Genomic DNA, 17,810 nt, shown 5'->3' on the forward strand with positions numbered 1-17,810 from the left:
TCCCACCGCCTCGATGACCGCACGCCCGCCCGTGTGGAGATGGGGGATTCGGAAAGTGACAAGGTATTTATATATATATATATATAACACTTTATTCCCTTTTGTTTTAATTTTCACCCTGCGCCTTGCTTCGGGAGGGGGGGAACCATCAACTTCCTGGTACCTGTCATTTCAAATGTCATTTCAAATGTCATTTGAAAAGGAAAATTAGTTTCTTATCTGATAATTTTCGTTCCTGTAGTACCAAGGATCAGTCCAGGACACCTGGGTTGTGACTCCGCACCAGTAGATGGAGACAGACTAAAACTTGTGGGCGGAGCCATATATGCCCCTGTGCCAGTCACAGCCCCTCAGTCATACGTAATGTCAAAGTAGAAAATACCAAAAGGCAACCATAGCTAACCCTACAAACTTGTTATGCAAACGGCAAGAATTCCAACGCCCCCACAGGGACCAGACTCCCCAACCGGGAGAGCGAAGAAACAAGAGGTCAGCCTACGGAAAACAACGATGAGCGGACTCCCCGTTACTTTAGCGTAGCACTGCGGGCGGGATCCTGGACTGATCCTTGGTACTACAGGAACGAAAATTATCAGGTAAGAAACTAATTTTCCTTTCCCTGTACGTACCAGGATCAGTCCAGGACACCTGGGATGTACCAGAGCAAACTCACCGAGGGTGGGAAGCAGAGAGTCCCGCTCGGAGTACCCAATCCGCAAATCCCCCGGAATCGGTAGCTCGGCCATCCAACTGGTAAGGCCTGAGAAGGCATGCAACGACCGCCAGGCAGCCCGAGAAGGTATGCCACGACTTCTAGGGAGCCGCCCTGCCAATCCCTTCAGGCGACACCGGACAAGCTTCCGCCCAAGACTCAGCTTGAGATCGAGTGGAGTGAGCCCGAAGACCTACGAGAAGTGGTTTTCCCCCGCACCAAGCACGCCGGACCAATGGCCTCCTTGAGCCAACGGGCGATCGTCGTGCAGGACACTGCGGCCCCGTTCTCGGGACCAGAGAACCAAACAAACAGATGATGTGTGACCGGAAACGGATTAGAGACCTCCAGAAAACGAAGGAGGGAACTCCGCACGGCAAGCTTCCGGAAACCCCTCGCCGCGAAAGCGGGCAGCTCTACCAACTGAATTACATGGAAAAACGACACCACGTTCGGCCGAAAAGAAGGAACCGTCCGCAAGGAAAATTCCGGAATCGGAAATATGCAAAAAAGGGAGCCCTACGGGACAAGGCCCGTAACTCCGAAAACCCGCCATGCCGAGGCAATCGCCACCAAGAACACCGTCCTGAACGCGAGATCTTTAGTCGCTGCGCGTTTCAAGGGCTCAAAACAGCGCCGCGCCTAAAGCGGAGAGCCCCAATTGAGGTTCCAAACCGGACAGGATAGACGCACTGGAGGACGAAGGTGCTTAGCTCCCCGAAGGAAACAGGATATATCCGGGTGAAGAGCCAGGGGTGATCCACGGACCGCAACTCACAAACAACCAAGCGCCGCTACTTGGACCGCACCTCACAAACAACCAAGCGCCACTACTTGGAGCCATAGAACTGCACGCCAGACCCTTGGCCAGACCTGCCTGTAGGAACGCCAGAATGTCGAAGACGGAAGCCGCCATGGGGAACACCCCACGCGGGACGCACCATTCCTCAAAAAACACCCAGACACGGACAGAAGCCAGGGACCGTCGACTGCCGCCTGGATCGTAGCAACGTGGTTACCACGGCATCTGAGTAACCTTTTCCCTGCAGCTGCCTCATTGCAAAAAACCATGCCGCGAGGCGGAAGTGAACCGCATCCGCCAAACAGACGGGGCCCTGATGGAGCAGACCCGCCCTTCCCTGGAGCCGACAGGGTATCATTACCGCGATCTGGACGAGGTCTGCGCACCACGGTCGATGCGGCCGGATCACGTTGGCCGGGTGCAACTCCATGCGCCGCAGAATCTCGCCGAACATCGGCCACGGGAAAAAAGACGGACAGCAGAACAGCCGTCGGCCAGGGGAGTACCAACGCAGTGACGCCGTTCTGGACGGCGACTGAAAACGCGGAGCCTTCGCGTTGTGCCCCGTGGACATCAGATCCATGTAAACACTTCGTCCGCCAGCTCCCACTCTCCGGGACCCAGGCGATGACTGCTGAGAAAAAAACCGCCTGAGCGGTGTCGACTCGTGCAAATCGAGAGGCTGTAACGTTGGAGAGAAGTAGCTCTGACCAGGTCAGCAAGCGCTGAGCCTCCTCCGCCACCTGTGGGTTCCTTGTCCCGCCCCGGCAGTTGATGTAGGCCACGGTGGTCACGTTGCCTGACAACACTCGGACCGCCTTACCCCGCACTAACGGTAGGAAGGCTTGCAGAGCCAGACGGACCGCTCCGGTCTCTAGTCTGTGGATAGACCACTGGGCTGGCGACCCCGAGCAGAGGCCTTGGACTGAGCTTCCTAGACAGACCGCTCCCCAACCGGAGAGACTGGCAGCCGCGGTTACCACCGTCCAAGTTGGTCACCAGAAGAGACACATCCGAAGAACAGGCGACTGGAATCCGGCTACCAGCGCATGCTGGGGCTTGCGTGTCCTGCTAGTGGAAGCAGGAAGTGGAACTCCTCCGACACTGGCATCCAGCGGGATAGGAAGGACGACTGTACGGGTCGCAGATGCGCGAACTCCCGGGGAACCAGCGCTAGTGTTGAAGCCATAGAACCCAGGACCTTAAGGTAGTCGCAGACCCGCAGCCAGCGGAGAGACAATAAGCGCCTTAGTTGAGCTCGCCGTTAGCATCTCCGTTCGTGTGACAGGAACCGTGCCCTGCTTCGTGGCGAAAACGGCTCCCAGATATTCCAAGGTCAGCGTGGGTGTCCGATGACTCTTGTTGAAGGTGACCACCCCTCCTAGGGACTGCCAACAGTTGTAGGACCCTGGCCACAGTCAACCTACACTGATCCTCGGACGTCGCCCAAATCAACCAATCGTCCAGGTAAGGATACCGCCCCCACGACCATCACCTTCGTGAATGTACGGGGCCCGTCGCAAGACCAACCGGGAGCGCACGAAACTGGGAATGCCGTCCTAGAACGCCGAACCTGAGGAAGCGCTGGAACGACGGCGGAATGCCTATGTGAAGATACTCATCCGAGACCTCTAGGGAGGCCAGAAAACCGCCGGGCCGGACCACGGCAATGACCGACCGAACCGCCTCCAGTGAGGAACGCGAAGGCATCGGTTTACCCCTTTGAGATCCAGAAGAGATCTGGACGTGCCGGCTGTCTTTGGGACGATGACGGAAACGGAGAAACGGTCCCCGCCGAGGTTGACCGGGACGGATGAGGTAGCCGCGTCTGTGCACATGGAGGACCCACTGGTCTGACGGTACGCCGGCCCATCTCTGAAAACTGACAGCAACCGCGCCCTGGCTGTGGGGACGGCGCGCTGGGGCTGCGGCGAGAGAGGGGCCGACCACCTTTCATGGCGAAGCTTTGGTCCCGGCGACGCCGGGGCTCCCTCGCTTCCCCCGAAAAGACTGCTGCCGCAGGAGGAAGACCAATACGACTGACCGGACGACCTATGAGGGCGCGACTTCCTGGAACCACAACAGCGGGACTTGGCCGAAAACGAAGACCGCGTCCTGGATCTGCCCTCGGGCAGCCTGAAAACCCTGTTGTCCCCCAGGGAAATCAGTCGTCCTCCAGCAAGTGAGAGAGCGTACCCATAGTCTTCGCGACCTTCAGGCTCAAAGCCGGAGAATCCCACACTTAATAGAGCAGAGCTGTCACAGAGAGGCGAAGAGGAATGGAGCCCAGCCGAGAGCCCTCAGGCGGCGGGGCGATTCCCAACTCCTCCAGGCTGGCGGGAATCAGGGGCCAGCTCCTTCAATCTCGAGCCATCCCCTTCCGAAGCCTGTTACTGCCTCGCCGCCCCCTGCAGTGGCACGCCATGTCCCACAGCCCCCCTCGGAGGCGGGAAGGGCGCCTTGGAAATCTCCGGACCTGACGATTCAGACGTAGACCTCTCCCTCAGCCCCCCTCGGAGGAGGGGGGGGGGGCCCCTTGGAAATGTCCGGATCCGAAGACTCAGAGGCAGGGTCCGTGCCCACTCTAGACGGTACGGCCCGGAACGGACGTTTGGCTAGGAATCGCCCCACTGCGGTCCGCGGCCGAGGACGTGTCTAGAGCAGCGGGATCGGCCTCGCAGGCCCCCCCGCCTAGCCATCCGGGCGCCTGTGGGCTGTGCGGGCCTTGCAGGCCCCATGCCTGGCCAAAAGAAAAACCCCGGGCACAGATCCTTCAGGTTTCGTTGTTTCTCCCCCAGCTGTCCCCCCACTGCCCCCGATGGCGAACCGACGGCGGAGCCGGACGTTGGGGGGGGGGGGGGGGGGGGAGAATGAGGGGAATCCCCGGAGCCTGCTGCGCTCGGTGTCGCGCTTGGCGCCGGCACCAAAATGGCCGACTTTCCCGCGAATGGCGCGCGAGCGGGCGGCGCAGAAATTATTTATTTATTTATTTATTTATTTTTTACTTTCTTGTCCCGCAGCAGACGGCAACGGCTTGGGAAAGACCGCCGGATGGTCCCCTCACAACAGCGAGAGGCTGCCGCTGAACCAGCACCCCCCCCCCCGAAGCCAGGTCGCCGATCCCGTGCCCCCCCCCCCTCCCGTGTCGCAGCCCGAGGACAGCTGAGGGCGAGGGAGGCGCGCGGCGCTGGAGCCGCAAGTCGATCAGGCCGACCTATGCGGCGGGAGAAGGGGAGGAGGGGGGGGGAGAGAGAAACAAAAACGCCGAATCAACCGCGCGAGAGGAAAAGAAACCCTGGCGCTTGCGCCAAAACGAAAACCGCTCCGGCTATCTTCCCCTTTTTTTTTTTTTTTTTTTAAATTAAATTACCGGGAACTGTTCCTCGCAGCGGTCCAGCGTTTCGGCCGGGGTGAGTGAGCCGGGCTCGACCCCTAGCCCAGCCAGTGCTCCACCAGCGGGGATGGTCCCTACAGGACCTGAGAAGCCCCGGGGAGCCAACGACCCGAGCCGCAGGCCCGACAGGACGAGCCACGAGACATGCCGACGCAACCGCGGGGAAACAGCGAGCAACGCGATTCACAAATAACGAACCGACCTCCCCCCTGCCAGCGGCGCCCCCCCCCGGAGCGGCGACGCGAAGGAACGAAGAGCCGGAAAACAAGCAACAACTGATTTCCTTCATTTTTTTTTTTTTTTTTTTTTTACAAAACCCTGTCACTGACCACAGTCCTGGAGCCCTAATCCAGCAGGGGTGAGTGAACCGGGCTCCCCGGTGTCACCCCTGACGCTGCTACTGGTAAAGCCGGGTCCTCGACCCTAGCAGCGGCCTCAACCAGGGGGGGTAGTCCCCTCAGGACCTCACAACCCCCCTGGGAGGCAGGGCGGACGGGACGTCAGTGACAATTTAAAATGCAAAAAGTCAAAATTCAACAATTCCCAAATAAAAAACAACTATAGCCCAAACTGGCCTAAAACCAAGACAAAGAACCGACCCCGACGGAATACCAGAATCAGGTCAGGCAGGGCTGTGACTGGACCTGCACCATCTACTGGAGACAGAGTAAGACTGAGGGGCTGTGACTGGCACAGGGGCATATATGGCTCCGCCCACAAGTTTTAGTCTGTCTCCATCTACTGGTGCGGAGTCACAACCCAGGTGTCCTGGACTGATCCTGGTACGTACAGGGAATGACATTTGAAATGACAGGTACCAGCGCACCCAGGATACTGTATAGGCGCTGTATTAAGCGCCTATACAGTAAAATGGGTTGCGCGGGCCTAACCTTCGCCTAACGCTTCGCAGACGCGGCTTGCATTTGCAAGTAATTTACATATATCGAGCGGTATGTGAGCAGGACTGTGGGTGCGGGGAACGAGGGTGCGCCCGGCACTGCCGCACTCTTTCTACCGCGGCCTTAGAGTATCGACCTGTAAGCTGGCAAAGTGAGTGTGTCCTCACCAGCAGCTTTGTGTAAGGCAGATACTAAGGGAGGCACCTCCTCCTGACATGCGTTGCTCTCCTTGCTCTTCCACTCGCCCAGCTAATGTTTTCTCCCACCCCATCTTCTCCCCATCCTTCCAACCTCCAATATGATCCTCTCCCCCAGCCATCTCTTTGTGCACATCTATCCTCCCCTCCCCATCCTGCTTCCCTCCTCAGTACACCCTCAGGTCCAATCTTCTCCCCCACCTCCTCCCTCCCACTGGCAGGATGAGAGCAGCGCTACTTACCTGCATCTGCCTCCTCCTCCTCCTCCGCCAGTAAGAGCCAGTAAGAGAAGATCGAGCTAGGTGTGGGGGGGGGGGGGGTGAAGAGAGGACTGTGCCAGGATTCAGGGCATAACCTATACTATGTGATATCCGTCGAGTCCGAGGGACTAGGGACGGTCTGTTGCACAACCTCACCACAATTTCACTGCAGCGTTAAAAGTTCTGAAAGCTCAGAAACATCTGCAATGTGGTCTGCAGGTTTAGGCAGCATGTGTGTAAATGAAAGCCTGCCTGCGACCGGCTTTGTGCTCATGCTGCCCAGATCCTATCCATGGTGGGCACCATATGTGCATGTCCGCTGCAACAGTGAATCCAGACTGTCCTGTGTATGCAGATGGCAGATAGGCCCACCTCCTCTCCCAGCTGCCACCAACCTCACCTACCCATGTAGCCAACCGTTCCCACTCTTCCGCGGATGCTGTCGCCTTCAGGGATTTTAATTGCTAATCCCAGGTCTGATATCCGGATGTGTCCTGAAGCAGAAAAGCAAAAGAGCCCAGAAAAGGATATGTTAGAGACTATGGATGATGCTATCTTCTTGTCCTATCCTATCTATCCCCTCCATCACAAAAGAAAGGCATGAACCCTCTGCCAAAGAATTGTCTCATAAAGAAAGAAGCCTTCCAGCCACACGGCCAGAAATACCTGAACTGACAGCACTCTCAGGCCTAACCAATCTCTCTCTCTCTACTCCAGGACATGATTCACTGCAGATCAGCAAAGCTGCCTACAGCCAAGTTTCTTTATCATCATTTATTTATTAACTATTCAATTAAACTTCAATATTATCTGTTTTTAACTTTAAAAATGCTTAACCGAAGGTGGATGTCAGCATATGTGATAAGAAAAAGGATCTAACGCATCCATTTTGGATTCCCCTGCCATTCTCCTCTGTGGGTCACCCGTCAGCTTTGTATGCGCTCTTCATGCTTTCGGATCTAGTGTGAGGATGCCAAGAAACATCGCAACACCACCAGGATCATCCTAAACCAGGAAGGAGAGGCCTTCACAAAAATTCAAACCTTGGTTAGATAACACCAACTCAGGCCTGAAGTTTTAAAAACAAAATAAAGTCTAACATCTGAAAACTGCCAAATAGCTTTTACATCAAAAAGAACCAAACCAAACCAAAAACAAAAAAAAAGATGAAGAGACAAAAAGCTGAGGTGTGAAGGTGCCCACATCCCTGCCTAGAATCTTCCAACAGCCAAGAAGGTGCTGGATCCCCTCTGGCAGCTTTACAGATCGACCCCCCTGCTCGTCGCTCACCATCATCATCTAACAAGATGTTCTCGGGCTTCAGATCCCTGGAAGAGAAAGGAAAGTGGACTGTGAGAGGCTGCAGCCAGAAGCCTGCCACCCTCCCCAGCAGAGAGAACTAGTGGCCCCCGTTGGCACAAAAACATTCTTTCATGTCCTCCCAGGGTGAACCTTCTTCCATCCATGCCATCAGATGGGAACATGCGTCACCATGAGAAACTTCTCAGTGCTTGCATAGGTGAAAGCATCAAGAACGTTAGAGCAAAACTCTTCCTTCTGTCCATTCTCCCCCTCTGTGGCAGTGCCGCAGGCCCAACATCATTCTGGCCTGCCCCTTCGTTTCCACATTGCTAAGGATCCTCTTGGGTTACCTTGCATTCCCATTACTGTTTTACCTTCCCTCCAGAGGCCATTCCATGCATCCACTACTCTTTCTGTGAAAAAATAATTCCGCCCCCCCCCCCCCAGGCGTGTCACATCATGACCTCTTGTTCTACAACTTCTCTTCCACTGAAAGATGGCCTCTTCTGCATTATTTATATGTTGAACGCCTTGGGAAAACACGTTTAGGCCCTTCAGCTTCACTTCACAAGCTTCTGGGCACAGACTCTGTACCATTTTGGAATCCCTGCTCTGGATTGTTTAGCGATTATGTTGGTGACAGCTATCAGTTGAAGCTGAAAGGCCCAGCATAATCTCCTAGCACTGCTCCCTCAGCTAAACGTCTGTGATTTCACAGCGCCAAGGAGAGGTGGAGAGGGAGAAGCAGAATGTACATCTAAGGCAGCAGTTCCCAAAATCTGTCCCCCGTCTGCTTATCAAAATGCTCAGTGTAAGCAATATGTGCAGATGCACCTCAGGAATATTCTAATATGAAGGACCTTAAGGGTAAAAGAATATATCTTATATCTGTGAACAGAATCTCACTCAAACTTTTAACAGTTCCTAGCACACTCGCTAAATCATAAACCATGCAAACTTAATAAAGTGACGCTATGTAACCTTCATACAGCAGCATGGAATTCAAATATTTTAATTGCAATATAAACATTTTTGAAAAAATGAGTGTGGACAGTCTTCGTACATGATCTTATATTGTATTCCCAATAATTATAAACTGGATGAGCAGAAAGAAGGACATAAGTCATAAGATTGGTTTGTGCAGTCCCGGTTTCATTGTATGACGGTCATATAGCGCTACCTTATGAAGTTCAGGGAATATTCAGCACGGATATTCTGAAATCCTGGTTAGGGTCAGAATGACATCCTTCCCGAGCATTATTATTAAGTTCCCATCCTGTGGAATCTACCACTATTATTTATCATTTCTAAAGCGCTGTCAGACACATGCCGTGAGTGCTCACCTGTACACAATCCCTTCCTGGTGGAGATGGTCAAGGCCGCAGCAGAGCTCCGCCGCATAGAAGACCACCCGCTGCTCATCGAAGCCGGTGTTCCCCATGTTGTAAATGTGAAACTTCAGGTCCCCTCCGTTCATGATGGTGAGCACCAGACACAGGGCATCTTTTGTTTCATAGGCATAGGCCAGGCTGACCTGGGGGTGGCAGCAGAGAAGGGGCACACAGGGGCAGGAGTTAGTTCCGGCATTTTTTGCTGTCCTAGGATTCCGTCTTGGGGGATGAGAAGGGGGGGGTGGTGTGCGTCAGTGCTACATCCTCATGGGGCACATTTGGGGGAGGGAAGGGTGGTCCAACACCCAGAGCCAGAGGCTGAGATCATGTCCCAAGGGGGACACTTACCACAAAGCGACTGTTCACTTTCTCCAGGATCTGCTTCTCGTTCAGGGCCATTGCCTCTCCCTTCCGCTTCTTTATCCGTTTCTTCTCCAGCTTTTTGCAGGCGTACATCTTCCCCGTGGCACGAACCTGGCAAGCACAGACCTCAGAAAACAGAAACAGAAAATGAATGAGGGAGAAATAGAGCACGCCAAAGCTGGCACCTATAAACAGATGTAAAACTCATCCATACATATAGGGTCTGTGTATTTTATATATGTGTATGGATATGGAGAGAAAGATCTATTCGTGTGATCAGTTTAATGAGCCACACTGAAGGCTGTACCACTCTTGCCTTTTTTCTTTCCCTAAGAATCATCATTTTATTATACAGGTAAGGGGGGGGGGGGGGTTTGGTTCTGTTTTTTTACAAAGCACTGCCTATTACAAAATATAGAATCAATTTGGGAGGAATTTTCAGGCTCTGGTAGAGCTATCTTTGTGTCACTCCATGTCAGACTGTAGACTTGTGTAGGAATTTAGCCAGATTAATGGCCCACTCCTGTGAAAACGAGCCAAGGGATGACCATAAACTGTAGGATGTCACCTTAATATCACACTGGAAAGCAGAGTTGCTTACCTGTAACAGGTGTTCTCCAAGGACAGCAGGATGTTAGTCCTTACACATGGGTGACATCATTCAATGGAGCCCAGCATGGAAAACTTTTGTCAAATCTTCTAGAAACTTTGACAGGCACACTGAGCATGCCCAGCATGCTGCTAACCATGCGTCTACGCGGGGTCCCCCTTCAGCCTTATAACAGAGTTCGCAAAAAAAAAAAAAAAAACCCAACAAACCGAGAGAAACCCAACTCTGCGGGGTGGTGGGCAGATTTTTTGAGGACTTAACATCCTCTGTCCTTGGAGAACACCTATTACAGGTAAGAAACTCTGCTTTCTCCAAGGACAAGCAGGATGGTAGACCTCACACATGGGTGATTAAGTAGCTTCAGGCCGCTCCCGCCATATGCAGCAGAGGACAGGTGCCAACATGCACAACAATTGGTGCTGTGGTAACCAAAGGAGCAGGCCTGCACCCAGGTACAGGGCCCACAGAGGGAGAGGTGAGTTTTCATGGCTGGAAGAAGTTACGGAGGACGGACTGTCCGAAATGACTGTCCTGCTGGCCATCCTTGTCCAGGCAATAATGGGAGGCAAATGTGTGGAGGGAACGCCAGGTCCCCGCTCTGCAAATCTCATGAACGGGGACTGCACGCAAGTGAGCCACTGAGACGGACATGGCTCGTACGGAGTGAGGCTTGATGTGACTGTCAAGCTGTAAGCCCACCTGTGCGTAGCAGAAGGCAATGCAGTCTGCCAGCCAATGGGATAAGATCTGCTTAGAGACAGTGACCCCCTAATCTGTTATTGTCGAAGGAGACAAAAAGTTGAGTGGAGAGGCGGTGAGGACAGATTTTGGGCAGACTGGATGGGCCGTTTGGTCTTCTTCTGCCATCATTTCTATGTTTCTATGAGGCGCTGTATGTTCCAAGTGAAATGCCAACGCCCTCTTGCAATCTAGTGAGTGCAGAGCCCACTCACCCTGGTGAGTGTGAGGTCTTGGGAAAAAAGAAGGCAATACAATGGACAGGTTGAGATGGATCTCTGAAACCATCTTGGGAAGGAACTTTGGGTGCATCCACAGGACCACCTTGTCGTGACATAACTTTGTATAAGGGGATACGACACAGAGCTTGCAATTCACTGACCCTGCGAGTTGATGTAACCGTGATCAAGAAGATAACTTTCCAGGAAAGGTGCTTCAGGTCGCAAGATCGCAATGGTTCAAACAGCGATTTCATAAGTTGCGACAGGACAACGTTGAGATCCCAGGAAACCGCCAGAGAACAAGTTGGGGGCTTTAGTTGTAATAACTCCCTTATAAATCACCCCACAAGCAGATGAGAAGAGATCACAGTACCATCTGTACCCCGATGGTATGCCCCAATTGCACTCAAGTGAACCCTCACCGCTATGGTCTGCAGGCCAGATTCGGAGAGGAACAATAGGTAGTCTAAGAGCACAGGTGATGAGCAAGAAAAGGGATAGAGACTGCGTCCCTCGCACCAAGTTGAAAACCTCTTCCACTTCAGATTGTAAGATTTCCTGGTGGTTTTCTGGACTCCAGAACAAGCAGCAATACCCCTTCTGAAAGGCCAAGGGCCTGCACAGTCACCCGGTCAACATCCAAGCCATGAGAGCCAGGGCTTGGAGTTTGGGATGACGGAGCCTGCCCCAGTCCTGATTAGGTCCGGAGCTGTCCCCAATCGGATCGGGGGTGAGAGGCCAGGGCCCGTAGGGTCGGAAACCAGATCTGATGGGGCCAAAAGGGGGAGATCTGGATCATGGATCCCTGATCCTGCTGAAGCTTCTGGAGCATTTTGAGAAGAGAGGAAGAGGAGGGTGGGCATACAGCAGCCCAGTGCCCCAGTGAATCGAAAAAGCATCCGCCATCGATCTGCTGCTCTTCTGGCCTAGATTGCAGAAGCAGTCCACCTTCCTGTTTTCCAAGGAGGAGAAGGGTCTCCCAGGAGCGAATGATCTGGTTCGCTACTTCTTGACTGAGGGACTACTTGTGAGGTTGGAAGGCCCGGCTCAAGGAGTCCACTAGGGTGTTGTCCACACCCAGGAGGTACGCTACCCTGAGGAGGATGCAGTTGTTGATGGCCCACGACCAAATGTAGACCGCTTCCTGAAAGAGGGTGAAGGACCCCGTTCCCACCTGTTTGTTCAGATACCACACAGCTACCTGATTGTCGGTCTGAACAAGAACCACCTTGTTCAGGAGCTGCTCTTGGAACACCTGTAGGGCGTACTGAGTCGCTCGCAGCTCCAAGAAGTTGATCTGGGACTGAGATTCCTGCACTGACCAAAGCCCCTGGATGTGGAGGCCTGCAACATGTGCTCCCCACCTCATCCGAGATGCTTCGGTGGTGAGGGTGGCCTGGGATTGTGGGCTCCAAAAGGGGGTTCCCTGCCCCAGATTTGAGGGGGGGGGGTCACCCACCACTGGAGAGAGTGTCGTAACAGCGTGGTGATTAGGACACGAGCACTTAGGTATTGGGTAGCCTCACACCATTGAGAAAGCAACATCCACCGCGCTCTGTGCAAGTGCAATCGAGCAAAGGGAGAGACATGCACCATCGCCGCCATGTGGCCCAGCAAGCAGAGGAACTGGTGTGCCAAGACATGGAAGCAATTGGATACTACTCGAGTGAGAGTCGTGAGGGTCTCCGCCCTCTCCTGAGGCAGAAAAGCCTTCACCTGGATGGTGTCCAGTCGAGCCCCGATGAAGTCCAGTTACAAGGATGGTTGGAGATGGGATTTTGGATAGTTGATCAGAAATCCCAGAGTTTCCAAAATTTGGATCATGATGCACATGGCACTCTGTGCCCCTTGTCTGGAGTTGCTCTTGATAAGCCAATCGTCGAGGTACAGGAAAGCATGACTCCCCTGCCTCTGAAGATAGGCTCTGACAACCGCCAGTCATTTGGTAAAGACACGCCCTGATGTCAGGCCAAGGGCAGAACACGATACGGATAGTGATTCCTGTCGACAAGGAATCGCAGGTACTGCCGATCCGCCTGAAAGGTGGAGATATGGGCGTACGCATCTTTTAGATTGAGGGAGCAGAACCAGTCTCCCGCTTTGAGAAGGGTAATCAGGGTGCCCAGTGAGACCATGGTTTAAGGCCCTCATGTCCGGAATGGGCCAGAGGCCACCCATTTTCTTGGGGATTAGAAAATACCTGGAACAGAAACCCTTGCCCTGCTGACTGGGCAGAACGGGTTTGACCCAGTACGAGGGCAGAGAGTTCTACCCGAAGTATCTGCAAATCCCGTTGCTCTCCACCAGGGACATGAAAGTGAGCAGGGTGGAATTCGCTGCAAGTGCAACCTGTAGCCCTGATGTACGATGGACAGGACCAAAGGTCTGATGTGATTAGGTCCATTGATCTGCGAACAGCTGGAGCCAACCCCCAACTGGGGGGGGGGGGGGGGTTGGCGGCCTGCGGAGCAGGCTAGCTCATGCTCCCTGGCCACCAGTCAAAACCCTGTGGCATGGTTCTGCTGTGGAACTGTGGTTATCCAGGGCATCCGAAGTTGTCTTGGCTTTGCTCTGGCAGGAGGCCGTTGAGGTCTGGCCCTCGGTGCTGGCGGGTAGTATTTTCATGGCCAGTAAAAAGGCATCTTTGGATATTGCTGAGGGGGCTTCTTAGGTGGTTGGGTGTCAGAAGTACTGGCTGACAATTACTGAAGGGTCTCCTGATAGTCCTTCAGTTGTACCACCACCTCCTTGATTCTGTCTCCAAACAAATTTTCCCCCGTATATGGCAAATCAGCCAGGTAGTCCTGGACTTCAGGGTATAGATCTGAGGCACATAGCCACACCGTCCACTGAGCCCCGATGCCCGCCTCAGCGGTTCTCATAGCTATCTCAAAGACATCATAAGCAGAGCGGACTTCATGCTTATCGCACTCAAGGCCCTGCTGTACAATCTTTTGGAAATCCTCCTGGAATTGCTGTGGCAGGTTTTCACTGAACTCCAGGGCCTGTTTCCACAGGTTTTGGGAGAACTGACCCATATATAATTGGTAACAAGCAATATGGGGAGTTAACATTATGCCCTGAAAAACAAGGCATCCAAGGGCATCAAGGGCTCTATGTTCCCGCCCTGGGAGGGCTGAGGCATGGATGCGGAGCCTCTTTGCCTTCTTCAGGGCGGATTCTACCTCCACCAATTGGTGAGGGAGCTGTCAGCACTCAAAACCGGTGATAGGCTAGCCTAAGTAAACTGCATCCATCTTACAGTTCATCGGTGGCCCTGAGATGGGGTGCTCCCAAAGGTGGGCCATCAGTTTCTTGAAGATGTCATGGACTAGCACTGCCACTACCTCTTTCGGGGCATCCATAAATTGCAGAATCTCAAGCATCCTGTGCCTAGTGTCTTGCTCAGTTAAAAGCTGGAAAGGCATAGACTCTGCCATGGCTTTTAAGAGCCCCCGCGAAGGAGAGATCCTCCGGGGGAAATTTCCACTGTTCCTCCGGTGGAAAGAGTTCAGAAGGTAGATCCTCTGATTCCTCCATAGAGGACATGGATGCCTCCCCTTCCTAGGGGTCATAAGGGGCCTCGGCCTCAGTGTCCCTTCGGGGATGTGGGGGGGTCAAAGATCCAACTGCGTCTGAAGCGCGGGCCTCAAAGGCACAGAGGAAGGAATCTAAGGCATCGGCAGGCCTCAAGGTTGTAACAGCGTCATCAGATCCAGCAGTGTTGAAGAGGGCAGGGGAACTGAAGGCACTGACCCCAATGGCCCTGGGGGAACCAGAAGGTGGTGGAGCGCCATGCGTCCCAGAGCCGCCACTGAACCTGCTGGCCCTTCTTCCTCTGAGGACTCGCTCACCGGGATGGGGTCCAGTGGTGGTGGCAGCGATGCTCCCTTCAGCCGCGAAGGGCTTGGGGCATCAGTGCTGGCTACATCGGTACACCGATTCAACATATCGAGCCGTTCCAATAATGGCGCAAGCACCAGTTGAGTTGGCTCTTGCGGCAGTGGCAGTCCCGGTGGAACCGGAGGCTCGAAGCCCTGCAGGGCCTGGCTGACTGCCATCGTACGCACTTCTCTAACTCCTCCTCAAAGGCAGCCGAGGATAAAATGGTTTGAAAAGGAGGTGGAATCGGGATGTCCCCTGGGGCACTGGAGGGCACTGAGCCCTTCACTGATATCAGTGGAGGCCGCCTGGAAGATTTGGATGGGTTGGAGGGAATCGCTTCCTCCACCCAAAAACGCTTTGTTGGAGGCAGAGACACCGATGCCTGACCATGGTCTGACTTAGAAGACGATAACCGATGTCGATGTTTCTTCTCGATGGTCACCATGGTCTTTACCCGGAACCAATGGCAACGGCGAGGAATCCGACCGGGAATGGGACGACAAAGACTGCGGCCGGTCCCCAGATCCTAACTCGGGGCCGTGGAGCAGTTGAGGAGGCAACTCCAACAGGATCGAGACCGGGACCTCCTTACCAAGAGGGGTGCAGGACCCCGAGGCAGAGGACGGATCCGACCTTTTGGACCCGAATAACTTTTCCATCTTATCAAGACATGCCCAATGGCCCTTAGGGGTCATTTGGGCACAGAAGTCACAACCGAGATCATCGAGGGATGCCCCCAGGCAGAGAACGGAGACCTTGTGGAGAGTCTGTGATGGACGTAGTCAAGGGGCACTGAGGGCACCAGCAAAAGCCTGTCAACGCCATTGCAAAAAGTACACAGCTCAAGGTCGATGGTTGGCGGACACCGGGTGAGGAAATAGTGATTTGACCGTGAACGTTTGAAGGACTTACCAGACCGCAGATAGAGGACCTGAAAAAAATGCGAGGGTCCCTACGTGACGCGGGAAGAGAAAATCTTCAGAAATTTGCAAAAAGAAGCGCAAGCGCCGCGATGACGAGGCAACAGCTTCGAGGAAAGGAAGAGACTGAAGAGGGACCCCGCGTGGACAGCAGCATGCTGGGCATGTTCGTGTGCCAAAGCTTCTAGAAACTTCCGGCAAAAGTTTTCTGTGCCGGGCTCCATCGGATGATGTCACCCATGTGTGAGGACTACCATCCTGCTTGTCCTTGGAGAAAGATGGCAATCTCAAAAGAAGAGTGCTCCCCAACTCCATGCCGGGACGCAGGATCCATACTAGCTCAGTGGGGAGATCGTCCCCCAACATAATGCTGGGAAGCTGGGTCAAGGCAGCCAAGAGGGTAGTTTGTCCTTATAAATCAACAACACTTCCTGAAGCCCCTGCGGTTCCTTTTAAGTTTTAGTGAGGCTGACAGGACACAGAGAGCGAGGGACAGAGTTACCACTGCACCGTTCCCTCACTGCACAGAGCTCTTAGGAAAAAGCTTCACTTCCTACCTCTCCAAATCCTCCCTTGCCAAGTACTCTGTACTGCCTGAAAGTGTCCTTCGTAACCACTTGTCTGAAAGAAAAGGAGGAAACAGCATTAGGTAAAAAAAAAGTAAAAAAAGAAAAAAATCTTTTCACCAGGTATGGGGGCCGATGTAATAAGACACACGGCAAAATAGGCGCTAGTTCTGAGCACGGGTTTTGATCACCGTGTGCAGCTAAAGCTGGCACCTCTGCAGGATGTAGAAAAAATAAAACTAAGTTCTGCAAATGATTTGCACGCACAAATCCGCGGATACATGAAAAAACACACACACATCCTCAGCAATAAGCACACATAATAAGTAATAAGCACGTGTAATAAATAATAAGCGCATGTAATAAGCGGCAGCATCGGCACCAAATTGCCATGCTGATAATCTGCGCATAAAAGCGAGCGAGCGAACGGGTCTCCCTTTTCAGTGAAAGTTTGACCCTGGAATATATATATATATATATTTCTTTTTTTAACAAACTTTTTTATTGAACTTTACAATTTAAACAAAAACTCTGAAATACATAGGAAACAGAACCAAATAATTCCACCCCCCACCCCTCCCCTCCAGGTCTGCATATGGCGTAAGGGTACTATCCAAAAAGCACATCAGTACAAAGATGTCACCATCCTAGAGGTAGTGGCAATAAGTAAAACAATGAGTAAACAGTAAACAGGCACATACTCAGTCAGGTTATCTATTCACATATCCTTATTCTTCCCTTGGGTCTTCTTGTTCGCTAAGGAAACTTGGGATTGCATATCGCATATTGCGAAATACTATTCTGGAATATATTTTTAATACTTTGAATAACTGCGTGCTGCAGAAAACATGGCAAATATATTCACGGGTGATAATTCACACAGCATGTCAGCGATAATGGCAGGAAAAGCAGAGCCTGCTCTATTGGCTGCATAGGTAAGCGCAGGAAATATATCATTGGCTGTATAGGGGAGAGCGGGAAATTGTAGCACGTTTTACAAGTTCTGAACAGTGGCATCATCTTCAAAGAGTTTTGATTGGCGTATATACATGTCAATAATCACAGGACACTCCCCTTTCTCGCTAAAAAGCACATCCTTTCATTAGCCTAGCGTGGGTGTGGTTTGGAGCAGGAGGTGTTCAGTGGCCAGCTTCAAGTTAGGAGTTATTTTTGCGATTGCTGCTTGCAGTGTTTATTGAGCTAATTGTTTATTCGTTGCTCTTTCCCTTTCCCGTCTGTGATTGGAGTCTGGCAGAGCATTGTTTTGCTGTCTGTGGTTTTGTCCTTTAGGCAAGAAAGAGCAGAGTGGGAGTTTTTGAGAATGGAGTGTGACAGAGTGGGGGCTGTCTGAGGGCGAGGATGTGCATGACAGGCAGAAGAATGGGGGAAGGATGGATAGGAGGAGTGTGGCGCCTGTTTCAGGTGAGTGTAGTCAGGGAGGGCAGATGGGGCAGGAGGAGAGGGGAGTGCAAGCGTTTGAGGGTGCAGCTGGGGGTGGGAGTGCAGGGAAAAGAAGGCGGGTGGAGGAGAGAGAGTATGGAGTGGGGGAG

The 17,810-nt window shown here is 52.9% G+C and overlaps 1 protein-coding gene across 3 annotated transcripts in view; it reads right to left on the minus strand.

The window, feature by feature from the left end:
- Positions 1–17,810, minus strand: part of LOC115092705 (G protein-coupled receptor kinase 5-like) — a 174,374-nt gene that overhangs the window by 13,315 nt on the left and 143,249 nt on the right. For all 3 annotated transcript variants that reach the window (XM_029603914.1, XM_029603917.1, XM_029603915.1), the window contains 5 exons: positions 16,252–16,315; positions 9,306–9,446; positions 8,910–9,100; positions 7,555–7,592; positions 6,669–6,758 (listed from right to left, as the gene is read on the minus strand). In XM_029603914.1, the coding sequence (XP_029459774.1) occupies positions 6,669–6,758; positions 7,555–7,592; positions 8,910–9,100; positions 9,306–9,446; positions 16,252–16,315 (524 nt within the window). The remainder of the gene's footprint in view (positions 1–6,668; positions 6,759–7,554; positions 7,593–8,909; positions 9,101–9,305; positions 9,447–16,251; positions 16,316–17,810) is intronic.

This window comes from Rhinatrema bivittatum, chromosome 5, assembly GCF_901001135.1.
Source record: "Rhinatrema bivittatum chromosome 5, aRhiBiv1.1, whole genome shotgun sequence".
In the NCBI taxonomy this organism is placed as follows: domain Eukaryota; kingdom Metazoa; phylum Chordata; class Amphibia; order Gymnophiona; family Rhinatrematidae; genus Rhinatrema; species Rhinatrema bivittatum.